This window comes from Hyperoodon ampullatus (genome assembly GCF_949752795.1).
Source record: "Hyperoodon ampullatus genome assembly, chromosome: 7".
In the NCBI taxonomy this organism is placed as follows: domain Eukaryota; kingdom Metazoa; phylum Chordata; class Mammalia; order Artiodactyla; family Ziphiidae; genus Hyperoodon; species Hyperoodon ampullatus.
In genome coordinates, this window is record NC_136920.1 from 44585096 (window position 1) to 44598033 (window position 12938).

Here is a 12938-nt window from a genome sequence, read left to right on the forward strand (position 1 = left end):
ACTTGCTGTATTCAAACAAATTATGTAGTTATTATTTGCTTTTAAAATCAATTCACTAGAAACGCACTGAAGACTTACTACATGCAAGAAACTTGCTGGAGGGCTGATGAGATTTGACAGTGAGTGTAGTTATAAGGGGGATATATAAATGCACAAGATATTATCCCTTCTACTAATTTGGGAACAAACAATGTGCTTTTGTTCGTACTACTCCCTCATATTGGAATGCCATTTCCCTAGTCTCTAACATTGGAATCTCCACATCCTTCAGTTGCTTCTCCATGAAGCCCTTTCCAGAATGTCATAATCAGAGTTCATTATCTCTATGTACTCTCCAGGGGTCACTATACATCTATATAGCATTATTCATTTTGGTTTTTAGTTGTTTTTGCTTTCATGCCTAATTATACCTATTAAAGTTGTGCTATTCAATTTCGATTAATTACAATGAAATCATATGAAACATTCAATTTTTTGCTTGCACTACCACGTTTCAATTGCTCAATAGCCACATGTGGCCCATGGCTGGACAGCACAGATTTGGACCATTTCCACCACCACAGAAAGTTCTGTTGGATAGAAGTGCACTAAATTCTAAGCGTCTTAAAGACAGAGGCCATATCGTTTAAAGTAATAAGTTTCAAAACTTAAATAATAATAAATGTGAAATAGGTATATCTCAGTGGTGATGTGGGGCAAGGAAGAAGATCAGGATTATTCGTCAGATAGATACAGCTGTGCATTATTTAAAGTGTTAATTGAAGTGAGCTCTGTTGTATTTGAAAAGATTGCATTAAACTCTAAAGAAAGACAAGTCTATTATGTTTGCTGAAATAAATATAGGTACTAGGGATTCAAAGAAATCACAAAGACCACATGTAGTATTGAACTCAGTTTTAACAAATGTGGTCACAGTGAAGTAATTGGATTAAAAAGATGATATCTGATTTTTATCTATCAATCTAGTATCTATAATATCTAATGTACATTCCTATTCAAAATTCTTCAGAGTGAAATTATTTTATGGACTTGAAATATAATTTTTAAAACAATATTATATTCTAGGGTTGCAAATTCTAAGAATTTCTTCAGTAGTACCAAAGAAATTTCTAAAATTTCTAAAACGTTCTGTACCAGTACTAAAAAAGTTTTATTTTTTACTAGTACAATGAAAAAGTAAGTTACTACATTTATTTGAACTTGAAAAATAACATAAAATTATTGGTTTGGTAGAAATACACTACCTCCTTTTCCATATATATAACCATGTAGAGCCATAAAGTTTATTCATTGCACACATTGGCCTTCAATTTCAGTATATTGTTCATAAGTAGAATGGGGATTCTGCAGGGGGAGCAGGTCTAGTACATGGGAAGGTGTATGGCCTTTGTGCTCTGACTTGGCTACTGACTGACAGTGTGGTCTTGGGCAGATTACTTAACAGTTCTGAATGTTTTCACTCATTCTGAGATGGGGCTACTGACCTTTACCACACAAATGTATTATGAAGTTTGTGGAAATAGGTATTGAAGCATCAAGCACCTGTCTGTCATGTACTACCTATCCTTCCAATACTAAGTTCAATACCTGCCAGTGTCCTTCCTTTTGAACCCATCAGTATCTTTACCACCTAATTTAGCCAAAAAACCCAGAGATTCCATGCTTGATTTTTTTCTGATGAATGATATTTTTTGTTTCTTATCATTGTTTGCCTGTAGATCTTTTCTCTCTTATCCATGTTTCTTCAATGGCAACAATTACAATCTGAGACAAAGAAAAGACCGTTTTAATGGGCATAGACAGAGGTAACCTATGCCATTAAGCTTGATAATAGCTTAAATAACATAACACTCTCAACATTAAAAGGGATTTTAGAATATTATATGCTACTTTATATACCAAGAATGGCAACATTGTTTATTTGATTGGGCTGTCCTGAAGATTTGTATTGCATAGTAAAAACATTTGTCATTCTAAAGACCATTATCACATGGGGTGATGTCCACTTGAATGCTGTGATGACAGGAGAAGGAATAAATAACATTTCTTTGCCTGATATGAAGCAGCCCCTTCACACACACACACATACACACACACACGCACACACACACACACTCTCTCTCTCTCTCTCTTTCTCTCTCTCTCTATCTGACCTAATTTCCAGGCTTTTGTTCATTTTGAACCCCTTCCCTTGATGTCTACTTCTTTAACCAACTGATTTGCTATGCACGATATAGGTTTTTGGAGTGAGGGAGCTCAGGTTTCTGAACCCCATGCTTTGACTACTACTTAATTAATCTCTGACCTAAACAATAGCCTTGTGTTTCTCATCTGTGTAATGGGAATAAAAACACCTGGTATGTTATTTTGTTTTGAATTTTAAGTGGGAAATAGATGTTTACAAAATTCCTGACATACTTTCTTAATAAATGTTGACCTTCCCCTCCCTTACCTTTTCAAAGGTATGTTGTGAGGATCCAATGATCCAATGAACTAACATGCTGTATAGTAAGAGGTGAAGAGCTTAGAATTTGAGTCAGACCTGTGTTCAAATCTCGGCTCTGCCACTTATTAGCTGTGTGACCCTAGGGTATTAATTTATTAAAATAGTTTCTTAATTTGTAAAATGGGAATAATAATTTGTATTTCATGTAGCTGTGGTGAGGGTAATGTGAAATGTATACAAATTGCTCTGGACTGGACCTCATGTCTTCTATACATTACTAAGTTCTTATTAAATCACTCTACTCAAATTATTATTTGTGGTCTGAGTTATGTTCAGCTTCTCTAAAGATATCTTCTAAACTGGATTTTAAGTTTTTGGAGTGTTAGGGGCCAGATCTGACTATCTGCAGCACCACCCAGGATAGTGCCAGTTGCATTATGCCAATGTTTGTCCAACTTAACAACCAATAGAAAACAATGCTCGAGATTTTTGGCCTGCCCACCCATCAGCCACTACCCTTGGGATAGTTAATAAGAGCAACAGGTTTGGGTAACTCATTACTTGTAACAAAAGCTGTGTCAAATTAATGGATTTTTCAAGTATTAAAATGGCACAATTGTATTATATGACTAGAACTCTATAAAAGATTATGTAATTGGCTCACATTTATATAATATGCATTCATTTATTACATACCTAGGCCATATCTACTGCATTACTGAAAAAAAATGTGTGTGTGGTCTACCATGGATGTTATGTAATACAGCCACTACTTAGATGCTCCTGACGTGTTCTCTGTGCTCTCCAGTGACTTCATAATGACTGGTTTTAGGGAAGAAAGTAAAATAAAGTGAAGAGAGAAAGGGAATTGAACATAAGCAAAAGAGTAAAAGGGAGAATGATCAGGTTGAGTAGAAGGTACATTCCACCAAAGACTACCTTAGTCATTGCTAAGTCATTGACCTATTTAGTATCAGTTTTCTTGTTATAGTTTTTGTTGTTTGAAAATATCATCCTTGTAATATCATTTGTAAAATTATAGCTGTGGTGAACTTAAAGATGTACTTTTTAAATGTACTAAAATTGATTAATTGGGAGCATGAATGGTAATTTAAAAACACTCACAGACAATGAGGAAAAACAATTTTGGAAACCAAAATTTTAATATCTCAAAATTAAAATAAACATTTTCAATGCTTTTCAAAATCTTACTTTTTTCTTCAAGATTTGCTTATGCAAAAAAAAAAATTTTTATATAATCTATGATTTCATGCACTATCCCTGTGAGGTAGATCTTACTTAACTCCTTGTAAGAAATAGAGCAAAGAAAGTTGAAAGCTTATCTTAAATCTCACAAAATATGAAATAATAAGAATGGTATTTTAGGGTTTTAAGTTCTCCTTCCTGATTCATTATTTTGAGCCTTTTATGTGGTCTTGTTTATGGAGAAATTGAAAAGTAAGTAGGTTTAGGGCCTGATTGCTGTGTATTGTTTTCAGATCACAGGAGATGCAAGCTTCCAGTTTCTGTTATGTTTGTTTAATGTTTCTCTGTAAATCAACAAGGCTTGTTTTATCTAGTCTTAGCCAAATCAAATATGATCCCCATACTTTTCCATTTGTGTTTGAAATTATAGTGAAAGTACTCATCATTATAGTGTTTATTGAAGTGAAAACTTGTATGTGATTGTATGAATGCCTAATAGACTTGAAGTAAAGGCTGTCAAATTCAAGAATATTTGGAAAGATTGCATGTGTCTTCTCTACCATGTATCTGTGGCATTTGTGGGGGGTGTCTAAATTTTTTGATTTAGTTCCATAGTAAAGAATTTATTAAAAATTTTAAGATTTCTCAATTGCTCTTAAGTAAGATATATGAGAAGCATTTTTTGGATAAATGCTATGTAAAGTTAATAAGAAAATAAGGTTATTTTCTTGTACTGTGTTCTCTGATTTCAATCTCTTTTTCATCTCCTTGTTTTTATTTTTTTCTTAACTTTAGAGGGCTGCTTAAGTATCAAACTAATTTAGATACGCACCCTCCTGGCTGCATCAATCTTAATGGAACCCGCTACCAGAATATTCACTTACCAGAGTATCTCTCAGAACATTTTCATGACTCTTTCCCTGGAGGATTTTCAAAACCAGATGAGCTTACCCAGAACACATTTGTGAAGATTTGTATGGAAGAGCCCAGGTTTCAAGCTAATTTTCCACAGGTCAGATTAATTCTATGTTTTTAATGGTCTCTGCAAAGTCCATGTTTCCATAACAATTGATCAACATTGTATTTAGACATGTTTTGAAGGTAATGAAGCAATTATTCTTGCAGAAGAGAATGTTTCAGGATGTTTCAATAGCAAATTAGTACCTATTGTTTCATTATAGGCAGCTGACAGCTCAACGAGAAAGAGCTATGATATTACAGAATATAGAAAATCCCTGCTCAACTGATCATATGATCTTTGCATACTGTGGCACTGGTACTTGCCACAAGAAAGGTAGCAAAGATATTTTCCTTATGCATTGAGAAAAATAAGTTGAATTAGGAAAACAATAGTGAAAGAACTAGTACTACTACTAATAATTATTATGGTATATTATAATATTATGGTACAATATTATATATAATATTATAAATACTAAGCTGTAAAATCAATTTATTGAATGCTTAATATCATCTGCTAGGAACTATGCTAAAATATATTATATGCATAATTTTTTCAATATTTACAACTCTTTGAAGTAATTACTATCATCCTCAATTTTTTAATGAGGAAATTGTGGCTTAAATACATTAAATACCTTGACCAAACTCTACAGACTAACACGTGGGAGAAGTAGAGTGTAAAACCAGGTTGTTGATTTGCTCTTAGAAAGCTTCTTTCCCAAATACCCAGCCAGTAGTTTGATAAAGGTCCTAATCTTCCCTTGTGGCCATGAGAGCTGCCCACATAGGTATTATGCCCTGTATTCTTTGTCTGTAGCAAATGAAAATCAGGGAATAGTGATGTTGAATGTCTGTTTTAAGAAGAAAGGGGGGTCAAAAGGTCAAGTTTGTAGATGACTTTGGAGTGAGTGAATGTTAGTCTTGTGTTTATTATTAATAATAACCCTCTAGATTTCTATTAAACTTTACAACCTTCATTGCTTTTCTGGGCTTCACATAATGCTATATGTTAGGGAGGGCAGGTATTGGGACTCCCATTTTACTTGTGTGCGATGTGATGCTCGAATGGTGACTGTCCCAAAGTTGCAGAGCTTGTCCTGTGATGCTTACTCTTGACACAGTTTCTAACCAAATGTGAGGAAGAGGCATGATTTGCATGGGAGAATATAGTTCTGGAATAACTCTGTAAATAAGGTTTAAAAATGTGACCATGAAAATAAGTTTGGGTTGCAGGCCTCCGGGTGTTGAGGGAGGTAAAGTATGCAGCTGCAGGAGAAAGGTTGGCTACACAGGTTATGCAGTTATCCTGGGATCAGGGCTATCCCTCCAGCACACATGGAAAATTGTCATGGTTTCCAAATTCTAAATATTATCTGCTATTCATATTATGTAAAAGTAAGTTGTGAACAACACATGTGATATACCCATATTTAAAAATATGTGCATATACATATTTTACATTGGGTATACATTTTGTATATGTACTTATGCATATGCATTGTGCACATTAACAATATCTAGGGTTCTCATTTTTTTAACAAACATTGAACTGGTACATTTTTGTTAAAATCTTCAGATTTATTTGAGCCTTTACTTCCCTTTCTTCTCTCATTAAATAAAGATATTGTATATATATACATTATATATTTCTGGTGTGCACAGAAGGATATATGAAACAATGTATACTTACCTGTTAATGGTAGTTATACCCTTAGCAATGGCTAGAGGGTAGGGTCTTTATATTACTTCCCCTTTTATTTTATACATTACTCTTGTTTAAGTTGCAGTGAGCATCTGTTGTTTTTTAAGCATTTTTTTTTACACTTTGTTATTTAAAATACAGATTAAAATATTATTACTGTTCTCGCTTCAGCAGCACATATACTAAAATTGGAATGATACAGAGAAGATTAACATGGCCCCTGTACAAGGATGACAGGCAAACTCATGAAGCTTTCCCTATTTTTGGCCATGTAACTTGCTTTGGCCAATGGGATGCTAGTGGATGTGATGTGAGCAGAGGATATGATGTGTGTGCTTGTCTGATTGGGCTGGTCCTCTTGTACTTCTACCAGCACCATGGCAAGAGCATACCTGGGGTAGCCACTGTTCCTCAAGCTTTGATCCTATGATGTGACACATGGAACAAACACCCCAGTTGTCCTACAGATATGTTACCAAGAAATAAATGTTTATTATTGAATGCTAAAATATATATATATATTATTACTGTATTATTACTGTAATGTGTCAAATAAGCAGTTGGGCAGGATATAAAGATTCTTATAATACAAGTGTTTCTTAAAGTGTATTTCAAAAATTCTCCATTAGACCTGGCTTTGGATTTCTGGACCTTTGTGCCTGTATTGTGCTGAAAGGCTTTACAGGTGTATCCGGAGCAATAAGCCAGTCACCATCATCTCAGTCATAAGTCATCCCTCAGATGTCATGGAAATCCGAATGGTCAAAGAAAATTTTAAAGCAAGACCTGGCCAGGTAAGTCAGTGTCCAGAAACTTTTAAAATACCCTTTATCTTTACATATTTTTTGAAAATTAGCATCATTAGACTATTTGAATTTCTTTTTTGGTCATTTAAAAATTGTTTGTTGCTTTTTAGTATATTATTCTACATTGTCCCAGTGTGTCTGCATTGGAAAACCATCCATTTACTCTCACAATGGTAAGTAACTTGTTTTTTGATTTTTTAATTTTTAGAATGAAATATGTCTTTTTCTTTTTGTGTGTGTATACTCCACCTCATTCTACAAATCATTCAAACCTGTCACAATATCCTTAATGTTTAAGTAAGCCATCTTTCTACAAAGAAATATAATTATTCAGAAACTTTTAAACTATTTATTATTTTCTACAACTTTAAACTTCAGGAAAGAGTATTTTTAATTTATTAAACCTTGTTGATTCAAAATGCAGAAAATTTCCTGAATCTTTGGACTCTTCCTTTTATGAAGTATGCACCAGAATATAATATGTGCATGATTTTCTTTAGAGAGATTAAAATTATAGAAAAAGAAAGTACTCTGGGTTGAGGTGGAAGCATAAGAAAATGTTTAGAAAAGAAAAAGCCCAGTATAATTGGCACCCAGGTTGTGTATGGAGAAAGGAAAGGAAAATAAGATCAGAAAAATAAAATGGAATAATAATGAGGGGAAATCTAGCTAAATAACGGCATTATCAAATATTGTTAGCCCATTGTTTAACGTTATTTTTTTCCATTATACAAATGGCATGAGCCCATTATAAAAAAGTAAACAATTCACACGCATGTAAGATCACATTATAACTTTTCCTCATTTCCCCAGTCCCCAGTCCTTTTCTTGAGTTTGACCTATAGTCTTCCAGATATTTTTCTATATACTTTGGCATATATGTGTCTGGCATTTATTTGCTGGATCCTTTGTTTTATCATTTTCTCTTTTTACACAACAATATGTCATGGACAACTTTGCATGTTACTGTATTTGTATATGCCTCGTTCTTTTTGATCACTGTATAATATTTCACAGTAGGAATGTACTGTAATTTATTTAATATTCCCCATTGATGATAGAAGTTAAGATTTTATTCGGTTTCTAACAAAGGTAACTGAGACAGGGACCACATGTTTAAAATATATGCTAAGATATGCAAATAAAATTGAACAAATTATGGGGAAGAGGCCAGAAAAATAACTGGTGTCAAAGTGCTAAGGTTTAGGGATGAGACTGTGCTGGGATTGGAACCGCTGTTAAATTTGATGTATTAGTCAAGTTGAAAACTTGGAAACCTTGGCCAAGTTACTTCATCTTTTTGTACATTCATTTCTCAGTGTAATATTGTGATAAAAGCAACAGCTATTCACACATTTATGAGTTTAAATGAACTACTACAAATAAAGTATGAAGAACACAGCCTGGAATGTGAAGTGTCAGGTACATGTCAATACATGTTAGCAAGTATTATGATTTTTATTTTCAGTGTGAACTTGCCCCTTGAGAACATGTACTTGTGAAGATGGTTAGGACAGAAAATTTTGTATTTAAAGGATAAAGCAAGCAGAAAGGAAGTGCCAAACGGTTAGAGAAAAAACAGAATTTATTTATCCAATAGCAATTCTTTAAAACAAAAGAGAATTTTTTGCTTCATTTGCTCCAACTTTTGCATTCTGTTTGTGTATAGCAAATTTATTTATCTATTTATTTATTTTTAATTTGTCTTCCAGTTTTATTGAGATATGGCTGACATATACCACTGTAAACGTTTAAGGTATGCAGCATAATGATTTAGCTTACATACATCATGAAGTGATTAGCACAATAAGTTTAGTGAACATTCGTCATCTCATATAGATTCAAAATTAAAGAAGTAGAAAATAAATATATTTTCCTTGTGATGAGAACTCCTAAGATTTACTCTGTTAACAGTTTTCATAGGTATCACACCGCAGTGTTAATTATATTTATCATGTTGTATATATATCCTTAGTACATATTTATCTTATAACTGAAAGTTTGTACCTTTTGACGGCCTTCATCTAGTTCCCCCTCCCCACACCCCACCCACCTTCCTCTGGTAACCATAAATCTTATCTCTTTTTCTTTGAGTTTGTTTGTGTCTTTATTTACTTTTGAAGTATAATTGACCTACAGCAGTATGTTAGTTCTTGTTACCCAACACAGTGATTCAATATTTCTATATGCTTCTAAACGATCACCATGATAAGTCCAGTTACCATCTGTCATCATACTAAGATATGACATAGTTATTGACTGTATTTCCTAGATTATTAATTATTGAGGAAATGTAATTGGGTATCTAGTGAAATAATTAGCAACATTCCATTTTATCAAGAAAGATGGCAACATTGGCCTACCTTGGAGACAGGTATAGTATAGTAGTTTATAGTCGTTATAGTAGTTTACAGTAGTTTACAGTAGTTATAGTATATATATATATATATACTATATATAGTATAGTATAGTATATATGTATACTATACATACTGTAGTATATAGTATAGTATATACTACATATATATGTAGTATACAGTATAGTATATATGTATACTATATATATATATATAGTATACATATAGTAGTATATATATAGTAGTTATAGTAGTTTCTCCAATAGTGATGATAGACACCCTTTCATCTGGTGCTGTGTGGGCTGCAGGTGACAGTGAAAAGGGAAATGTGTCCCCATGAGTAACAGTGGAAACTTAGTTGCCCTCATGAGATATAAAACCAACAGGGACCTCGGAGTCCTTAGGTCATCAGGGGCCAAGTAGCCATGTCACACCCTTCACTCCTGTAGCATATGCACACCCTACAGAGTGGCTGAATAAGATTGCCCACATTCTATTAGGACAGCAGGAAGCTTGGGGAGTAAATCTGATCAACAAACATTCAAGTGTGATGTTTCAGCTCAGTCAAGAAGCCATTTTCATGTGATTGAATCCACTACAGTCAGAAGCACAGTGCTTTAGTTCTGATAGTTGTAAGACATGTTTCTATTTCTCTGCATCCCTACATCCTGTAGGCATAAAGTTGGGAACATAAAAAGAAGGGGGAGAATGAAAAAGGGAGAAATACACAAGTAAATTTGTCTTGATAGAGTAGTTTAGGAAGTTTGGCCCAATCTTGGGGGTCATATGAAATTTACTTCAGAAATTAACCTTTCTTTGTGTTTGAAGTTTTTTCCAGGTTTATTGAGGTATAATTGAAAAATGAAAATTGTATATATTTAAGGTGTACAACATGAGACTATATTTTGAAAATCGTTTCTTCATCATAGCATTAAGTAGAGTATATGGAATAAGAAAAGAAGGCAGTTGCTGAATGTCAACTACAGAGAAGAGAGGGATTTTTTATAAAAATGTTTTTCAACATACACAAAAGTAGAGAGAATAGTATAATGAACTCCCACATTCCCATCACCCAGCTTCAGCAACAAAAAAAAGAAGATTGTTTATTTTTTAGTATATATTCTGTCACTGAAAACTTTTATGTTCTCTCGAAACAGAAAATCCAGGAACTTTTCACCTGTGTTACACACTGAGTAGATGCTTCTAGATCTAGTCTCTTTCAGCTGGCCTAGAACTTTTTTACAGGGCAAAGGAGAAATAAAATAAAGTGTTGTGTAGAATCTGAAGGGCTTTAAGCAAATGCTTTATGTGGCCTGGTCTGCTTCCTGAAAGCTGATTGGGGAAGAGCTGTGATAACCCTGAGCTGGCTTGAGGCACAGATGGGAGGAAAAGAAAAGAGGAGAAAGGAACGTAGGGAACAGACAGAAGAGCAGCAACTGGAAATAGGAGAGAGAGCTAAGAAAGGGAGAACAAATTACATGTGAGGTAAAAGGTAGTAAATATTCACACAAATGACAGGAACTTTAGAATTCAGTCCCAACTCTGTCACTTATTAGTTCTGTCTGTGAGTGGATCTCTGCTCTCATCAACTCCCAAATAGTAGTATTTGGATATGAATCAAAAGAAAATGTAGGGATAGCAGTCTAAGGATAAAACAAGCTAAAATGATATAAGAATTTTCTCAGGTACTTTACATTTTGTTGTGTAAATGAAAGACTACTTACATTTCCCCCCCTCCACCCCATGGAATCCTAAGGTGTAAGAATAGGAATAACAATACATTATTCTTGGAGAAAGAATATTGGTTTAGTGACTACTTTGAGAAATAGGATGTACTTGCCTGGGTGGGGAGACGGAAGAGCTTCTCCTCACCTCAGTGAAGCGCTGTTAGGTATACAGTCCTCCTGAGTCTCCTTATTTATGAGCAGCTTCCTACAGCAAAGGACCATCACCCTGACTCTAAAGGAGGTCTGGTAAGTCCTCAGCACAAGGGCTCTGTGTCCAGTACAGGCTTGTTTCAGAAGATTCAGGGTTAGAGTATGTTGGATGGAGGCAAAGAGGTTGGATGCCTGGGATTCTGTATCTGTCATAGTTTTTCTTCTTTCTTACTTTCTTCAATTAAGAAAAGATATTTCCTTTTTCCTTCTGCTTCTTCCAGGCCAGTCTTCAGTTCTTTTCAAGGAACATGGTTCTCTGAAAATTCTCTAAGAAAAACAAAAAAGAAAAGACCTAAAATAGTGCTTAGTGTATATCACTTTTAAAAATTCATAGTTTCTCTTACCATATTAATGGTTTTAAGACGTTCTTTAATAAATAATCCCATTAAATTTTATTCACCCATTTATTTAACCCTTTTCTACTTTCTCACTTTTAGATCTTTGTCTAAAGAGACTAATCTCTTTGCCCTAGAAACCAACCACAACTTCTTTCACTTATTCACTCTCCAAATACCATACATTCTCTTGACCTTTTCCTTTTATAAGACCCTGTATATTCTCTTCAGCAATTAGTGCCCTTAAATTACCTGTTTAATACCTGTCTTCCTCCTAGACTATAAGCTCCAGGAACCCTTTCAAAGTTACGTTCATAGCACAGCATCTGGTACACGGAGTAATGCAATATATATCTGTTGAAAGAGTGAAAAATGCTTAATATATAATTAGTGTTTGGGACTTACCTTGAGAAATACTTCATAGATGGATTGTCTTTTCCTCCCATCTCTCACTTGGAAGGTGAAGCCAGAGAAAAGGAAAAGCTAGAGGATTTAAGGAGAAAAAGGAAATGCTTATGGCTGATGTGGCTCTCAGTCAAAGAACAGGCTTCCAGTCAGGTTCTGAGTCTAATCTTTAAGGTCATGATGACTATTTCTCTTTAGCTGATAAGAGGAATCGGAAATGTACTTATGGTGGAGGTAGTTTGGGTAGAACCACCAAAGACAAAGGGAAACAATTTACTGAGAACATCTGGTTAGAGACAGCAGGTCAATTTTTCACCTCCGCTGCCCCATTCTCAGGGCTAACAATGGAAAATTACTTGCTCCTAATTTCTGTTGCTTATTTGACAAATGTTATCAATATATCTTAGGTTTGCCTAGCAACCTGCAGGTCAAAATGGATCTTGACTTTACAAGTTTAGGTTTTGTATTCACGTTTATCCTTATTTTAAACATCATTTTTTGTATGTTTTGATTATGCCGTATTAAACCTCAAATAAAGTTTTAATTGTTTTAGAAAGAATTATATCTCATAGATATTTTAAATTGCAACAATAGTTGTCTTCCAAAAGAAATTTTAAGGCAGAGGAAGATTCTTTTCACCAGACCATCTGTGTACCTTGTACTTTATGTAGGCTTAGGAAATGTTTTATAGCCCTCCCACATTTGGTGGGATTGCTAGCTGTCTCACTCATACCATGCCCCAAGGGAGTCTTTGTTTTTGTAAGAGGGAAAAGAGGTGAAC

The 12938-nt window shown here is 34.2% G+C and overlaps 1 protein-coding gene across 2 annotated transcripts in view; it reads left to right on the top strand.

Annotated features, from left to right (window-relative positions):
• The window catches only part of NOX4 (NADPH oxidase 4), a gene marked incomplete at both ends in the record, with an annotated part of 141034 nt that overhangs the window by 52988 nt on the left and 75108 nt on the right, over positions 1-12938 (top strand). For both annotated transcript variants that reach the window (XM_079709503.1, XM_079709504.1), the window contains 3 exons: positions 4448-4664; positions 6947-7111; positions 7234-7296. In XM_079709503.1, the coding sequence (XP_079565629.1) occupies positions 4448-4664; positions 6947-7111; positions 7234-7296 (445 nt within the window). The remainder of the gene's footprint in view (positions 1-4447; positions 4665-6946; positions 7112-7233; positions 7297-12938) is intronic.